Source organism: Rhamphochromis longiceps, linkage group LG15 (genome assembly GCF_057381845.1).
Source record: "Rhamphochromis longiceps isolate RC_006_pf linkage group LG15, R_longiceps_female_GT1.1, whole genome shotgun sequence".
NCBI lineage: Eukaryota > Metazoa > Chordata > Actinopteri > Cichliformes > Cichlidae > Rhamphochromis > Rhamphochromis longiceps.
This window is the reverse complement of record NC_140571.1, coordinates 28,358,025-28,374,600: the sequence shown is the minus strand read 5'-3', so window position 1 is coordinate 28,374,600 and position 16,576 is coordinate 28,358,025. Positions and strand designations below refer to the sequence as shown.

At 43.8% G+C, this 16,576-nt stretch overlaps 1 protein-coding gene and 1 long non-coding RNA gene across 6 annotated transcripts in view; one reads left to right on the top strand and one right to left on the bottom strand.

The window, feature by feature from the left end:
• Positions 1-15,241, top strand: part of LOC146652858 (pleckstrin homology domain-containing family G member 3-like) — a 38,203-nt gene extending 22,962 nt beyond the window's left edge. For 4 of the 5 annotated variants that reach the window (XM_085381217.1, XM_085381216.1, XM_085381214.1 and 1 more), the window contains 11 exons: positions 4,529-4,660; positions 5,275-5,457; positions 5,552-5,644; positions 5,731-5,817; positions 5,898-5,931; positions 6,030-6,131; positions 6,211-6,243; positions 6,648-6,658; positions 9,819-9,920; positions 10,108-11,566; positions 12,453-15,241. In XM_085381217.1, coding sequence (XP_085237343.1) covers positions 4,529-4,660; positions 5,275-5,457; positions 5,552-5,644; positions 5,731-5,817; positions 5,898-5,931; positions 6,030-6,131; positions 6,211-6,243; positions 6,648-6,658; positions 9,819-9,920; positions 10,108-11,566; positions 12,453-13,324 — 3,108 coding nt within the window. In that variant the 3' untranslated portion in view covers positions 13,325-15,241. Of the gene's footprint in view, positions 1-4,528; positions 4,661-5,274; positions 5,458-5,551; positions 5,645-5,730; positions 5,818-5,897; positions 5,932-6,029; positions 6,132-6,210; positions 6,244-6,647; positions 6,659-6,829; positions 7,126-9,818; positions 9,921-10,107; positions 11,567-12,452 lie in introns of all 5 variants that reach the window. The other variant, XM_085381218.1, reaches the window with a different exon arrangement.
• Positions 1-16,576, bottom strand: part of LOC146652857 (uncharacterized) — a 134,484-nt gene that overhangs the window by 59,530 nt on the left and 58,378 nt on the right. The window lies entirely within an intron of this gene.

Here is a 16,576-nt window from a genome sequence, read left to right as displayed (position 1 = left end):
TGTCTCGGTCACGCCCTTTTTGCTGCCCGATCCTCCGTGTTGGTCCATCACTGTCCTGCACAGTGTAAATGCAGAGTTATCAAGGTCAGCATTCTTTTGCTCGGCCTTACTTTTCCTTCGGGCTTGGCGGGCGTCTCGTCACAGCTCTGTCAGCTGACGTAGTCTGGGAATTTTCCCGTGTAGTGAAACGGGCCTTAGGTTTAGTGCTCTCCGTCTCTGCTGCATGAGATCACATTCCTGCAGCACTGTTGACATTTTCAGGTCGTTGTTGTGGGTCCAGCTGTTACAGCATTTGGTCAGTGTCACGTATAGGGGAGAGCAGGAGTCCAGTCAGCCTCGGCTTTCAGGGCCGGCAAAGCAGCCTGTAATTAAATATATATAGAGAAAAACAAAAACAAAACAAAAACAGACAAAAACAAAAGCAAACGAACAGGAAAATGATGTTGTGTTGGCTGTGTTATTCAGAGAGGGGAGAAACAACGGGGCAGGCCCTGTGTCAGCCTTCTCTCCCCCCTTTTGTTTTTTTTTTTTCTCACCATATAATCCACTCATGACCCACCAAGCTGACAGGACAACACAGGTACATATTAAAATTCTTAAGATCATGTTTAAAAGCCCAAAAATGGAATTTTCTTTCATTCAGTAATCACTTGTATCAACCAATCAGCAGAAAACATGTCACAATTTGAATCTTTTAACCCCTAAATTTGTCATGTCTTCACTGGTTGGTCAGACCAGTGTCTTTTTCTTTGAAGTTAAATTGTTGTCCTGCAACCCAGAGAGTTTATTTGTCAGTAATGTATTTATCCTTTAACAACAGATGTATGTTAAGTTTCGCTGCTTTAGCCTTGCTGGAAAATCTTCACATGTTCATGAGTGTAAGCTGTTTCTTCATTGCGTGTGTGTGCATTTGTAGGCAGGCAGGTTAATTTTATCTTTTTCTCAAACTAGGCGTTACCTTAAAAGGAGCCTTTCTCTCAGATTTCTCTGCTTGTGTGTGTTTTTGTTTCACCTTTTTGTTGTGATGCTCCGGGCGCCTTCCCAACCTCCACAAGTCCGTTGGCCCCAATTTTATGTGTTAAAGACTTCTCTTAATTCCTCCTCTAATTCTCTCCTTGCTGCTGTCTGTTTCACAGCTGCTGATTCGTGCTGGGTGTGGTTCCCATTACCTATAATTTTGCTTCGGCCGCTGTGCTTGTGGGGGCAGTTGGTCCAGGTCCGCAGCTTCCTGTATTAACACACTAAGAGATTTATTTAATTTCATTTTCATCACTGTTAAACAGATAAGCAGGCAACACGCCTACCTTGACAGCGTCATAATTCTCCACTACACACCTCTTACTATCTCTCTTTTTTTTATTTTTTTATTTTTATTACACCACAGAGTAATACACCCAATTATGCCCGTCTATCTCTATGTGGCTCCAAATTCCCTCTTTATTTAATTTCACACTCGTCAGGGGACAGGCACACAACAATTTCAAACCACTGAAGCGAGGAATTCAACCTTTTTATATTTCTTTACTAATCTAGACTCAACCTTTGTTCGCAAAATGTGTCTTGTTCTAGTCCGGAATAAATGTGAACCCGTGATTACACGGCCGTTCCAGTGTTATTTCCGTAGCTAATGCGGGAGTCCTCAGTTCCCAAGTTGCCACCTTGGCATCCAGACGCCGCTGGGCCTGGCCGCGCGTCCACGACCAGGAGGGTCGCCACACCTTGAACAAAATTATTTCCACAGGTACACTAGGCATCAACCTTTGATCCTAAAATGTGTCTTTGCTCTAATGTCCTCCTAATCAAACACATCAACCGTCACTGTCACTGTGTTCACGCTTCACACTCACAAAAAACACACTCAGAGCGCGCCTCACTCACACTCAAAACAACACCTAGAGCGCGCTTTACACACAAGACAGCACCCAGAGCGCGCTTCGCAGCTTCGCACACACTCACTCAGAGCGCGCCTTCACACACACACACAACACTTTTCCTCAGCGGGAATTTTACACAGAAACCTCTGAGCTCAACTATTAGATCTTCTTAAAGCACACTGCACCATAGACCAAAATACCCCTTTCTATGCGCTTATGACCGCCACAACGGGGCAAAGTCGCATCATAAAAGTGATGCTTGCATCCCCGAAGTTATACCTGACATCATAAACCAGGTTTTGCTCTATGTACTTCTTGGCAAGTAAAATTTTACTTTGTTTTATGACCGCAGCCCTTAAATCTCGACTGACGCCACAAACCACCGTCAAACCTCTATCCAATGTACTAAAGCTAGCACCAACCACTACTGCACTTCACGGCCGCACCACCGGAACACGGCCGTATCATAAACCAAACCTACGGACGTGTTTCGCTCTCGCGTTGCCAGCGTTCAACTGCACCGTGAGCCAGCATCTGCTTTTCCTTAAATCAACTTCTATTTCATAGCCGGCAAGAGCCAGGACGTAACTGACACCATAAACAAACTTCAAACCTCGACTTCAATGTACTGAACTAATGGCCGCGTCTTCAGAAGAAATTCTAATGTATTATTGCTACAGAGGCCAGTATTAGACAAAATTAAATGTGGAAGGTAAAGTGGCTGCAACTAGTCCAACGTAGTATGTTATTAGTATCTCGGTAGAAGCAGTTTATTTAACACACTGGAATTCAGCCTCAACTTATGTTGTTAGTATCTTGCGCCAAAAACCAGACACCGACAAATTTACTGTGAAAATACGTGTAACTCAGTGAACAGATTAATTTGGAAAGCCCAATATGCACATTTGGTATTTATAATACAACAGGCTGTGCTTACCTTTTTATATTTGGACCGGTCCTCTGTTCACCTCGCCCCACGATCTCACCAAAAGCCAAATCTGCACTTCCTCAGCACACCAAAGATCCGGGTCACACGGCACCAAGTTGTTGAAATCTCCCAATTCTTTGAATCTTTGGGCTGAAGGAAGGACAATACTCGGTGTATTTATGCTCAATCAACAATCATTTATTTCCATACAATTCAACACTTAAGAGCATAAGGACCATCATGATGGGGAGACATGCCTGAAGAGGGTCACAGCAAGTCTCAAAATGGTGACGGGTTGCTCAGCTTTTTATAGTCTCTAGTGGCCCCCATCTAGTCGTAAAAGCCAAAACATCACATTCTTTCTCCGTTACAGCGCCTAAGTTATGACCTCGGCAGTTGTTTCTCTGCTTTCTGTAAGGTGGGGGTATGGAATGTGGTCTGTCTATCTCCCCTGTCTTAGACACAGAGTCTCCTTCTCTTCATGATTCAACAATAGAACATGTCAAGAAAACAGTGTAACACATTCCCAGCAGATCAAGGATACAGAGTGATGCACATTTATCTAATGAACTAATATGTGAATATGTTCTGTTAACTCAAAAGTATAATGAGAACTAAACTACATACAGCTCACACACTCTATATTAAAGGGTATAATATGATCTACAGCAGTATTCTAATTCAACTACTTTGATTACATATATAAGGTAACATATAATAACAGAATAATCTAATAAGAGGGAGTCTCTTTAATGAAGACTCCTTCAGTCTTCATTAAAAAGAAGACTCAGTCTTCTTTTTAATGATGAGGATGTACACATCATGGACAGGGAGGAATGCTGGTTTGAGCGGGGAGTCAAGGAGGCCACATGAAAAGGGAAAGCCCATCTCTGAATTGAGGAGGGGGCCTAAAGGTACATCTGTCACCATCTTACAATGCTGTGATTGCAGCCATTCCCGAACTCTCTGTGAATGGTACTTGTGGCCATTGATCAATAGGTTTTGATCAGTGTTCATTGATTAATGGTTGTTGATCCATGGTCATGACAATTTTCATATTAATGATCAACGAACTGACCTCACAGCCCATTGTTCATTCAGTGAACATTTCAGTTATTGTGCAAATGTACTGTTTATAAAATTGGGGAAACCTGCAGTCAGCTGAGACTGAAGAAGTCACTTGGATAAGTGATGATTTCTCCCACTGAAAACGTCCAGATGAACAGAATCAACCTTTTGGGAGTCTTCTTTTATTTTTTAGACTATATATACTTTCAAGCATGTATTGGGGAATATTTGTCAGACTTTTTGGTTATTTGGTTTGAAGCTACAGCGTGATCGTGTCTCTTTCATTTTACATAAATAAATTGGTATCATCTGCATAAAATTGTATGTTTTAACCTTTTCATGTATAGTGGTGACTACAGTGGACAGCTATCCAAAGGCTGTTTTCAGGTATTTGTGTCAGTGTTGATGGTATACTTGCACATAAACCACTACATTAGACACTGATACATTAGACACTGATGTGTCACTCCATACACAGTTGTCCACCTAAGTGTTTAAAAAATAATGAAGTTCAAAATTATTTTTTTTCATGCCTAAAAATGAATAAAAATACTTAAGAAAAATATCCAGATTGAGGTTGTCATAATTCATGCATGAACGGGTTAAACTGAACATGACTTTATGCTGATTTGTTGGTGTTTGTAATGGTTTTCTTTAGGAGATAGAGAAGCATTTTGACCCAGAGGATGACGGTTATGAGGTGGTAGAGGAGGCTCTCTACACTATGACGGGAGTGGCATGGTACATTAATGACATGAAGAGAAAACACGAACATGCTGTCCGACTCCAGGTAACTAATGGCAAAACAAAGTTTTTTCTATACACACTGTAATTATGACTATAAAGTGAAAAGAAAATATTGGGGTAGGGATAGCTCAGTAGGTAGAGCAGCGGCCCCATGATCGGAAGGTTGAGGGTTTGAATCCACTGAACGGCTACCCTGAGGTACCCCTGAGCAAAGTACCGTCCCTACACACTGTTCCCGGGCACCCAATGGTGAATGGGTTAAATGCAAAGAGGAATTTCCCCACTGGGATCAATAAAGTATACATTATTATTATTATTATTATTATTATTATAGAAAATAACTTTAAATGAATACATTCCTGTTTTTAGGCTGTGCAGATGAAGTTCTTATCAGAAGGTAAATGTAAGAGAGGCGTGTCCCAGATAAGAACTATTTATTAGCTCTGACATCTTGTGACAGTTTAGAGAGAGTTTGCTCCCAGTGGTGACATTTTCAAACAGGAAGCCCTGCACTGAATTGCTCTGATAAAGGAAATTAAATCTGGAAAGGTTGAACTTTCTTTTTCTACAAAGTTGTTTCAGGGCTTCCTTCCTTAAAAACAAACCAAAACAACCAAAGGCTGGAGTGTCTGAGTGTTTCTGTGTTTGGTTCTTCAGGAGGTTCAGTCACTGCTGCTAAACTGGAAAGGTCCTGATCTCACCACATACGGAGAATTAGTTCTGGAGGGAAACTTCAAGGTCCATCGAGCCAGAAATGAAAGAACGCTCTTTCTCTTTGACCGGGTGCTGCTCATCACCAAACGTCGCGGCGAGCACTATGTCTACAAGACGCACATCTCTGTGAGTGGCAGCAGACAAACATCTAAGAGCTGCAGGTTTTCAGGTCTTTGTTTTAAGTGCAGGTTTGATTCTTAGTTCTGTCTCTTGGTTTCAGTGCTCCACACTGACGCTCAACGAAAACGCCAAAGACTCCCTGAGTTTCAGCGTCATGCATTACAAAAACCCCAAACAGCCTCACACCGTCCAGGTGAGTCGACCTCCACCCGCCAGCCAACATATTTAAGCCTGAGAGGATCGGAGTTCACTCCGTGTTTTTGTCTTTTAATGTTTCAGGCTAAGACGGTGGAGGAGAAGAAGCTCTGGGCTCATCACATCAAACGCATCATTGTGGAAAACCACCAAGCCATCATCCCACAGAAGGTCAGAAGCATCAGTATACTCACCCATTTCGCTCCAGGTGACCAGTGCAGACACCAGTAATGGTTAGTTGTGTCTTTCAGGCAAAAGAAGCTATCCTGGAGATGGACTCCATCTGTGAGTAAACATCTCTTCTGCTGTAGAAGATTAATAAAAGCAAAGATTAATAAGGATGTGATGAAATGCTCCTCTGTGTTGTTGTTGCTTCCCTGTAGATCCTTCCAAGTACCGTTACAGTCCTGAGCGCCTGAAGAAAGCCACATCCTGCCACTCTGACGAGTTCCCACGAGATGCTCGTCAGGGCCGCCGACAGTCAGGTAATCAGATTACCTGGATTACTGATCAAGGTATCTTGTTGTTATTGATGTGTAACGACCAGTTTTGTTTCTTCTCCAGAGCCAATCAAACAAACCCTGAAAAGCAACAAAGGTAAAGTCATTTCATTGAAATCGATTTTGATAAATCTTTGATCAGTATGTCCACTTTTGTGACTTTTGTCCTCATAGTAGTTTCTCTTGGAACGTTTTTGTTTAGGTTGTATTCTGCCCAGGTTTTAGATTTCCTTCTCAGACATGCATTTGGACCTCTAGGTTATCTCTTATAATATTTTGCAGATGTTTATTTCGGGCAAAATTCAATAAAATGTCTGGACTCTAACAGATTGACCCGCTGTGGACCTAATAAGGGTTAGCATGGTAGAAAACACTGTGAGGATTCTGAGGCCTGTTGCTCTCTGGGCTGATTAAAGCTGCAGATGTTAACCGGTAAAGCTGTTGTGTCTAACAAATCTTTTTGCTCTTGTTCTTCTGCTGAATCCCCTGCTGGACTCTCAGCGCTGCTGGAGGTAAGACCCAAACTCATTGAACACACGCCTGCTTGCTGTTGCTCAGATTTAAAGACTGTTTCTTCTGTTTTCTTCTGTTTATGACTCTGTGAACTTTCTGATGTGTTCTTATGAGCGATGTTTCGGTGAGGGTTACTGAGGCTCAGTCCTGCTGTCAGAGCCACACTTTAGTTTTAGGAAGCAGAAACATGATAGTGTGTGACGTCCTGCAGTGCTCAGATGACAGGCGCTCTCTGCGGGCCACCGTCAGCAGCAGCATGCTGGGGGAGTCTGTCACGGAGGAGGAGGCGGAGCTCGGCAGCAGGAAGGACTCGCTAGAGCGCCTGCTGTGCAGCGTGGAAGAGGCGGGTCAGTTGGATGATGCTCTGCTGGAGGACAAGCAGGTAGACGACTTTGCTAGCTCCGTGCTCGCTGCCATCTCCTGCTGGCACGTCACTGTCCAGGCCTTCTTTTCCGCCGCGGGGACGGTGAGGCTTTCCGGTGCCAGCCCAGTCTTCATCACCCGCAGCCCCTGTAATGCGCTACAAGGATGCTGCTGTGGAGCTCAAAGTAACTGCTTCATGGGCATCTAACACTAGCCGAGCTGCATGCTTGGGTTCAACACACTTAACTACCGCAGGGTGACCACATGGGGCAGCGTTTAAAGGAACTGACAATATTTGGATGAAATTCATTGTTTTTTGTTTTCCTTCAGTCAGATTGTTTCAGATGGGTCACTTTCTTTGCAAAAGGTTTAGCTTAGATTAGTACAAAGACTGGAAGCAACAGCAAACTGCTAGGCTAGCTTTGTTAAAACCTCACATATATCAAATCAGAAAGATGTTGAGGTTTTATGAGCACTCATGACCTCAGTCATCATCTCTAAAGTCCTAACCTCTGTGAATCTTATCAATCTGTTTATCTATAAGCACATTTAAAAACAACACAGTTGACCAAAGTGCTGTACAAACTAAAAAGTGAAACAAAGACACAACGAGAACAAAACAAAAACTCAGTCACAGTTAAAAGTTAGGGAGTAAGGATGTGTTTTCAGACGGGATTTAAAAATGTCGAGTGTTGGAGAGATCCTAATTTGAAGAGGCAGACTGGTCCAAAGTTTAGGCACAGCAATCGCAAAGGCCCGGTCACCTCTGTGTCTTAGTCTGCTTCTAGGAACAATCAGAAGCAACTTATCACCTGACCTAAGCGTTCTACTAGTTCTAATCCATTATAAGAGACTTAAAAACAAGCAGTATGCTCTTGTTCTGATGGCTAGTTGGTTAGCTAATTCACACACCAACTGTCACGGACCGCCGGGGCAGACCGTGTGGAGTGAGTGGAGGACCCAAGAGCAAACAGAGGTGAGGACACACAACCGGACTTAACAGAAGGCGAGCCTTTATTGAGGGCCGAAGACTTAAGGAACAAGGCAGCAAAGCAACTGAGGGAAAACCTGAACATAGACTGGGAAAACTATGGCTAAACAAAGTACAAACTAGGACTAGTTAAGGCTGGGGAACTATGACAAGGGGTAGGGGAGATAACACAGACGACGCGACGCAGACTACATGAAACACAGAGACTAAATACACATGAGGGATGATCAGGGGAAGTGGCCACACATGGGATCACAGCTGACACACATGAACCTAACGACAGGACAGGAGGGTGCAACTGAATACACTGACAATGAATACAGACTTACAAAGTAAAACAGGAAACATGGAAATTAGACACGACAAGAACTAAACATAACCACGCAGACAGGACTCATGACCCAGGGAAACTTAGTACAGGGGAGATGACATAGCTGACAGCATGAACTTGACAGTACAAGACACACAGACATAAACACACGAAGGGCAAGGGAGACTTAATGCAAGGGTAATATATACAAATGGCTGGACTACCTTAGAGAACCTAAACAAACAATAAACATCAAAATAGGCTAAACATAACACACTGGGTCACACGACCCAGGACCATGACACCAACAGGTGTAACTTAGGAAGAAGTCTGTGAGAGTCTCTGTGAGGACATGAGCAACCAGGTCCTGTTTTTAGGTTGGTTGCTGATATGAATGCAGCTCACAGTGTCTGTACAGCCCAAAGTCGCTGAGCCAGCTGCCCAAATATTATGTCCCATGTTTGCTTTTCAAAGGTGGAAATAAAGAACAGGTCCATGCCACATACCTCATGCAAAGTGCTTCAGCTGAAAAATACCCAGCTGCCCACCGTAATCTTTTCACTGAAGGCCATACTGTGGTCAGTGTCTGGAACATTATTTGGTTTGTTGATCATGACATCAGTTTGATGTCTGAATGACATCAGTACCAGGTCAGGACACCAGCGCTGTATTGTAGCAATCCTGGGCGTGCACATTATTCCACAGCAGCGGGAAAAACAACCTCCTTTAACCACAAAAGCATTTTCTGTTATGTTTTCCAACAACATGAGTGCTCTACATTTTCACACTGAGAAATAATCTCATTGACTTCTGTGCCTCCTGCAGTGTCTCCGTCAGTACCTCCTTCAGTGCCTCCTTCAGTTGGGGACATTGACTTTAGAAGTTGTTTATTGTAAACAGAAATGTGAAATGTGAGCAGATTAATGAGGCACACTGACAGTTTTTCTTGGATCAAATGTTTTTGCTAAGCGAAGGTTGTCTGTATGCACTGAAACACCCGACTCTGGAGAACAAACAAACAAAGACTTCCCAAAAACTGTTCCTGTCGTATTAAAGAATGAGAACAGCTCTTTGACTGATTTTGGCTTTTTATCTTTGCAAAGTTTAAAAGTTGTTGTTTTGTTGTTTTTTTTCCTCTGGGAGCTTCTTCGAACATTCGTCCTGCAGCTTTACATCCATCTTTGTCTTTAGTGCTGTGAGCATGAATACGATAGGTGATTCCGTGTTTCTAGGTGTGGTTGGATGAACTGGACATTTGCTGCTGCCTCTCAAAGTTTTGTTGCATTGATTTGCATTGATGGCTGCTCTGTATCATGTAATAAATAAAGGTTCAGTTCACACAATAATAACAAACACTCTTTAAAACCGAGTAAGAAGCTTTTCCATGAACGACACTAATGACTTCTTGGTTTGATTTTTTTTTAATCATATTATAAAAACTTTTCTTTTCCTCCAGCATTTCTTGACTTCCTGTTCTGTTTGTTTTTTGCTGAAGGAGACAGAGGGAGGCAGCGTCTCTTCAGACAACTCTAACAAAGAAAATGGACAACTCCCTGAAGAAGAAGAGCCAGGTGGCACCGAGCCGACACCTAAGCAGGTAAGTAACACTCAGTCGCTGACTTGCAGTTGTGAGGCCATCTCCATCTCCAGATCGCCCAATCTCTGGGCTGTCAGTGCTTGTTGATTTTGAGGGGTGGGGGGTGTTTGCAGGTGGTCGTAATCTCTTGCATCATGGCTGTATTTCCCACCTCTAATTACTGCTTCTGTGTTTTTGTCCTGTCCAGCCAGCAGTAGAGAAGCTACCACAGGAGAAGATGTCTGAACCAATCTCAGAACCAGAACATTTCACTGATCCGACCCCTTCCAACATCTCCAATTCCTGTCGAAATTCAGACAACCTGAAACCTGAAGTAGATCCAGAACCCACAGAGGAGCCATCCTCAGCTACACCTGATTCAGATTTGAAGACCTTGAGCAGTGGGGAGTCCTCTGATGATGAGGACAACGAGAAGGAGACAGCAGAGAAGGAAGGCGAAGCCACCAGCATCCTCCCGTCCTCCGTCCTGGACAAAGCTAGCTCCATCGCCCAGCACTTCACCAACAGCATCAAGCGAGGCACCGTGGCCCAGGATGACGCCCGCTCGCTCGGTTGTCCTTCACCTCGGTTACCCAGCAGGAGTGGCAGCAGCCTCAGCCTGAGTGCCGAAGCAGACGACCGACCTCCGCGGCTCTGCAGCTTTGTTGCCGATCCTGCAGAGACCTTCGGTGGGTCCGATTTGACCATGTTGTCTCCTCGAGATGACAGTCTCTTTGACAGCGACCGAAGCATTAGGCGAAGACGGGACTCCATGCTGTCCATGCAGGACCAGCTGCTCATTGGGAAAATCAAAAGTTACTATGAAAATGCTGAAAACCAAGATGCCACTTTCAGTCTTCGGCGCAGAGAGAGCCTCACATACATACCATCTGGGTTGGTCAGGAGCTCCGTCAGCCGGTTCAACAGCACCTCGACCTCCTCCACCTCCACTGTGGACCCTACTTATGCAGAGTCACACTCTGCTTTACCCCAAAACACCCAGGATCTTATGGGCTGTAGTGGCTCTTTGGACTCTTTGAAGTCTGAACAAAGAAGCACTGATCCAGAAGATTCAGAAGGCAGCCAGGGGTCCAGGTCTCAAAGTGTGCAGGATAATCTCTCTGATGATGAAGACTTCAAACCTTCATCTGAAATGATTAAGATCTGGCAGGCGATGGAGCGAGACATCAAAAGATCCCAGAGTGAAGATGGAGGGCAGGATCAAACCAAAGAAGCTGCAGTAACCTCCAGAACCTCCGGCCTTTCTTTCCCAACCAAAAACTCTTCCCAAGAAAGCAGAGCTTCTGATCTCAGAACAATCAAAGAAGAGTTGACAAGCCCTATGCCCCTCAAGCCCAAAGCCTCGGAGGTGAACCGGACAGGAAGCGTGAGGGACACGCTAAAGATGTTTGGGGAAGAGGCTGCTGTCCTCAGGGCTCCAGTGCCTCAGGTCAACCAGCTGAAGGTGGAGGCAGAAAAGGACCACCCCAGTAGCGCTTCAGACCAGGTGGTCGAAGTGGACAAGATGGCGAGCAAAGTCCTCCACCTGGCTCGTCAGTACAGTCAGCGAATCAAAACCTCCAGTCCGATGGTCCGACAGCGAAGTCAGGGTCTCCTATTTGGAAAGAAGAGCTTAGCCAGTGTGGTAGAGGAGAGGGAAGGTTCGGGTACGTCACTTTGCACACTGCTTAACATTTCAAACCAGCAATCCTCAAGGAAATCTATCTATTGATTGTCTATGTGACCATAGGACCACTAAATCTTCAATCAACGCAATTCAGAAACTGTATTTAATTCTCTTTTGACTTCTTGACATTCACCAGATCATCAGTGACCTTTTGAGGTACAGTTAGGGTTATCGATCGTCAACCTATCCATTTTATATGAAATTCTAATTTAGAAAATCAGATAGTACACCTGTAAGGTGATAACACAAAGGAGAGACTGGATTAAAAATGTATCTTTTTTTATATACCATGTACGGGAAAAGTGTGATGTTAACCCTGACCATACTCTGAGTCCTGCACGGGCTCGATGACCTGCTGGATGTTAAGAGATTAATTGTTGTAAATGTTTGTTCTGTGTGTTTGCAAAACTGGGTATATATTCAGTCCTGCTCAGCCTGAGCCTGCCCTGCCTTCAGCAAACTCTGCTTCTTTAAATAAACCATTTCCTGTTGAGCAACCGATCAGTCCAACCTGCCCACACATGCTTAGTCTGCACCCGCTGCATGAAAAGAAAAACAAAAAAACAATGGTACCACATGTAGTTATAACACTGTACTGCCACCTTCAGGTAAAGATGGTAAAATGCGCTGCTTAGGGGCAGATTATAATCTGAACAGCCTAAAGTGATGAGCCCATCTTTCCTGAAGCTGAAGTAAAATATCACAGCTGCATGTGGTACCATTGTTTGATTTATGTAGAAGCCAAACATATGTTTATGGATTATTACGGCTTTTGTTAATCATTTCTGTCAGTTATCGGAACACTGTAACGATCAAATTTAAGAGTGATTTAAATATGTTTCGTTTGTTTTGTTTTTTTCTGGCAGGTAAATCCAGCCTGACTCTGCCGCTGGTTTCTCATAAGCAGGCAACTTCTTTGCCGCTGAGTCCCGTAAACCACGTGAGGTCTTTAACCCTCGGCTTCACCTCCAGCTCAGCGGGAAACTCCAGGGGCGTCTCCTCGGGCCGGCCTCACTCTCGCAGCCCCCTCAGTCCACCTCCTCCCCTCGAAGGCTTCAACTGGCCCGATGTCCAGGAACTCCGTTCCAAGTACTCCGCCAACAGCTGCTCCCAGAAGAGCGCAGTCAGTCGAAGTCGATCCATCCCGGAGCAGTTCGACAGCAGTCTGAGGAGGCACTCCAGCTGCTCCTCAGGCTGCTTCCTCGCTGATGAAGCTCCCAGAAGGGTTTCTTCACAAAGGCCTCACAGAAACGCCAGCCAAGAGGAACGCAGCAGACGGCTCCTCAGAGCCAATTCCCTGGATCCTCGGCTGAGTGAATCTCAGATGAGTGAGTTGCAAAAGCTCCAGGACCAGGTGGCAAACGACGGTTACTACATTGCAGCTGAGGCCCCCCTAACAAACGACCCCGAACACAAGATCATTGTCATGGAGAAGTTTCCAGAGCCAGAAGAAACAGCCAGAGACAAAACAGATGAAAGTTACGTCCAGATCCGTTCACCCACCAGCAGAGAGAAGATCTCCATCATGGCTGTCATCGACCGGTGCCGGGCCTACCAGGAGTCTGACGAATACCAACAGAGGGAGGAACTGAAGGCCAAAACCGAGCAGAACAAGTCCACAGCATTGTCTGCTGATCAAGATGTTTCCCAGAAAACGAGATCAACCTCAGGACCAAAGGCGGAAGGTCAGCAGAGCATCGTGAAGAACCTGAGGGAAAGGTTTCAGAGCCTGAGCTGAAGAGAGAGTTGTCCGAGCTCTCCTCTACATGTTACGACTCTCAGTTTCTAACCAAAGATGTAACAATGACAAGCTGCTCAAGTTTTAATGATGACATAATTATTTAATTTATGTGAGCATGAAAGGAAAAGCTGTTCTAGCATGTGGTAATGGCACAAATGTTCAGGGGGGTGAAATATTAAAACAAAGAAGTTATCATATGTGTATATAAAGTCTGCAGTTAGAATTCTTTCTGCTATCTGAGAAATGTAAATATCTTATTGGAAATCTTGATGGGAGCACCTTTCTGTGCAGGATGCCATGTTTTACACAGGGTTATTACATCATTTTCTGTCCAGGTGGAATCAGGACTACACTAAGGGATCGCTTAAAGCTCCAAACTGCAGCCACTTAAACTTAAACTTTAAAGCTCCACTGTGAGAGGACTAACCACTAAACTCACATTCATTCCCGGTGTAAAAAGCGACCAGGTTGAGTGTGTGCTGTGTGCCAAGCATTTCACCTCTTCACCTGACCTCCCTGAAGCCCCAACTCCTGTGACTCAGAGGTCAGACTGATGCAGTCGTTTGGAATTACTGCAGCACTCGATCACTGATTTTAAATTTCAGAATATGGATTTTTGGATTTTAAAAATATGGAGGTCTACATTGTCAGCACCAGATTCACCTCTTTGTTTTCAGAGGTCTTGTTGCAGAAATTACAGCCTTCATATTTCACTTGTTTGATGGTGATTTTATCAGAGACCACCCATTCCTTGGTGATAATGAGTCTTTGAACAGTCACCTCTGAATCACCAGAGCTTGGTTGGGGTATTTGGACCACCCGGAGCAGCGGGGTGTTGGTAACGCCACCGTTCGGTGAGGTCAGATTGTTCTTTGTGTTAATGTCTGCTTGATATGAAGGCAGCTTTAATCCCTGCGTGACACACAACCACAAAGACCAAACCGTCCTTTAAAGGAGCGGTACTTTATATTGAACTCTCTGTGACTGGCTGCGTTTAGACTGTCTGTAGGGGGATGTGTTGGCTCCAAAAGAAGAGGAAAAGCCCCTCAGAGTTTGTGTGATCTGCACTTTGTGAGTTGGTAACTAGTAGAGTGAGGAGCTGACCAAGCTGGTCGTGACTGAGGGCTGGGGTGAGAGGCCTCGTCACGATCAGGACTTCCTCTCCCGGATCCGCCTGCTATAGATTCAGACTGTTGAGACTAGAAGACGGTTCAGTGAAGCCAACATGAACGCACCTGATACCTGCACACAGTGTCAGTTATTGATCATCAGCTTCCAGTCACACTGATTGATTGTGGTCACCATGTTAAAGTCAGACTGTTCCTTCCAGTGACTAGAACTTTAAAGACATAACCACGAGTAATTGTTCACGACAGCCAGAGCAGTGCACAGAGCCCCAAACCTGCCTCATTAGAAAAAATAAATAAACACAGGTGATGGATTTATTAACTGTCCAGTAATTACTAAACTGTAAATAAGTGAAGTACAAATGATTTTTTTTTTTGTTTGGCCAAGTTCTCTTTTTCCTGTTAACAATCATAAATATTCAACTGTAAAAGTCATTAGTAGTTTATTCAATAATTGATATTTAAAGGAATTTCAGTTTTTGTGCCTTGTTGTATTTCATCATATTTTATGTAAGTCAATATTTTCCTAATAAGTCATGTGTTGGACTCTGCTGCTAGCACTTTGTTCAGAGGCACATGGCAGATTTCAACATGTGACTTCCCACCTGCATATCCTGCTCCTCAGTCCACTGTCAACAGTAATGTGACGATGTCATTTACTCCTTATTTATTTGATCAGATGTAAATAGAAACACATCACCTGTCTTTCTATAAATGTGTGCGTGTGTGTCTACAAATGTGTTTGTATGACGTCTGTTCTGCATTAAAACTAAATATAGAAGAAAAAGCGCGTACATTCTTTACATGTACACAGTATTATGTGTTGGTGTCATGCACACAGTTCTCTTCCTGCAGCATCCCTGTCGGTCACAACGACTCTGCTCATTGGTTGATGGATGCAGGCTCGATTTCATACTGAAGAAGCTCAGAGTCGTGCAGCCAGCTAACGTTAGCGCTCAGACTGCTCCTCTCACATTACTCACCCAGAATTATCATGCTGATAAACACTGTGCACGCCATAATTTGATGTTAAATTTGTGTTGTTTTTTTTAAGTATGATAGAATGACGTAAAGTAATTGATGACAACCATCATCAATTACTTTGCGTCATCCCTCCGCGATGATGATGGTGGTTGTCATCAATACTGTAAAAGAAGCCTGTACAGACATTTATTACACACCCAGTGTGTAAGGTTTACACTAGGGCTGGGTATCGTCACTGATTTCTAGAATTGATTCGATTCCGATTCACAAGGTCCTGAATCGATTTGATTCGATTTGAATAGGGGAAATTTTGCCTCAGACAGTCAGAAATATTATAATTCTGTACTTATCAGTACATATCTATATTTTTATAGATAAAAAGAAAGCTGATACTTGTGAGACTTTATCAAAGGTGTAAGCATCACAGCAGATGCCTTTGTTGCAAAGTAACTGAGGATAAAACACAGGAAAAACATGAAGGCGGTTTTCCTGGTCTCGGTTTTTATATCAGATGACCTTAAAAATATTGTGCAGTCAAAAACGAAGACAAGCAGAGCAAAGTTGTTGTTGTTTTTTTGTTTTGTTTTTTTTTTGCCTGTCCCGTTTGGTTCTTTTGCCATCAGAATTATTGTCTAAAGGGGAAGAAAGATGCCCAACGGATTTACTATACCAAATGGACCATCCCAGCCTTGCCGTAATATCTATTTGATTCACCTTTTATTGTTTATTTTATTTTTCATTTTCACTTGTTAGATATGGGACAGACTTGAATGAGGAAAAGAAAAGGGAGAAAGAAAGAGGGAAAGAAAAACAGCAGAGAAGAGGGACGGGGATAAAGGGCAAAAAACAACAAAATAAGCAGACAAAAAAAATACATATATCAATCACCTGGATCACCTGTTGAGAAAGAAAAAAGTAAATACTAAATATTAAACATTCTGCAGCATGCAAGATCGACAGCGCACAGTGTGCTTTGAGGTAGGAGCCAAAAAGGGTGTAGTTTGTGTGTGTGAGCACCCGTGTGTACACCTGTGAGCATGAACGCGCTTGTTTTTAAAAGGTTCCTTCATGTAATGATCTGCTAGAGGGTGGGGGGGGGGGGGGCACAGCCCCGTCCTCCAGGGCATGAAGCAGATAT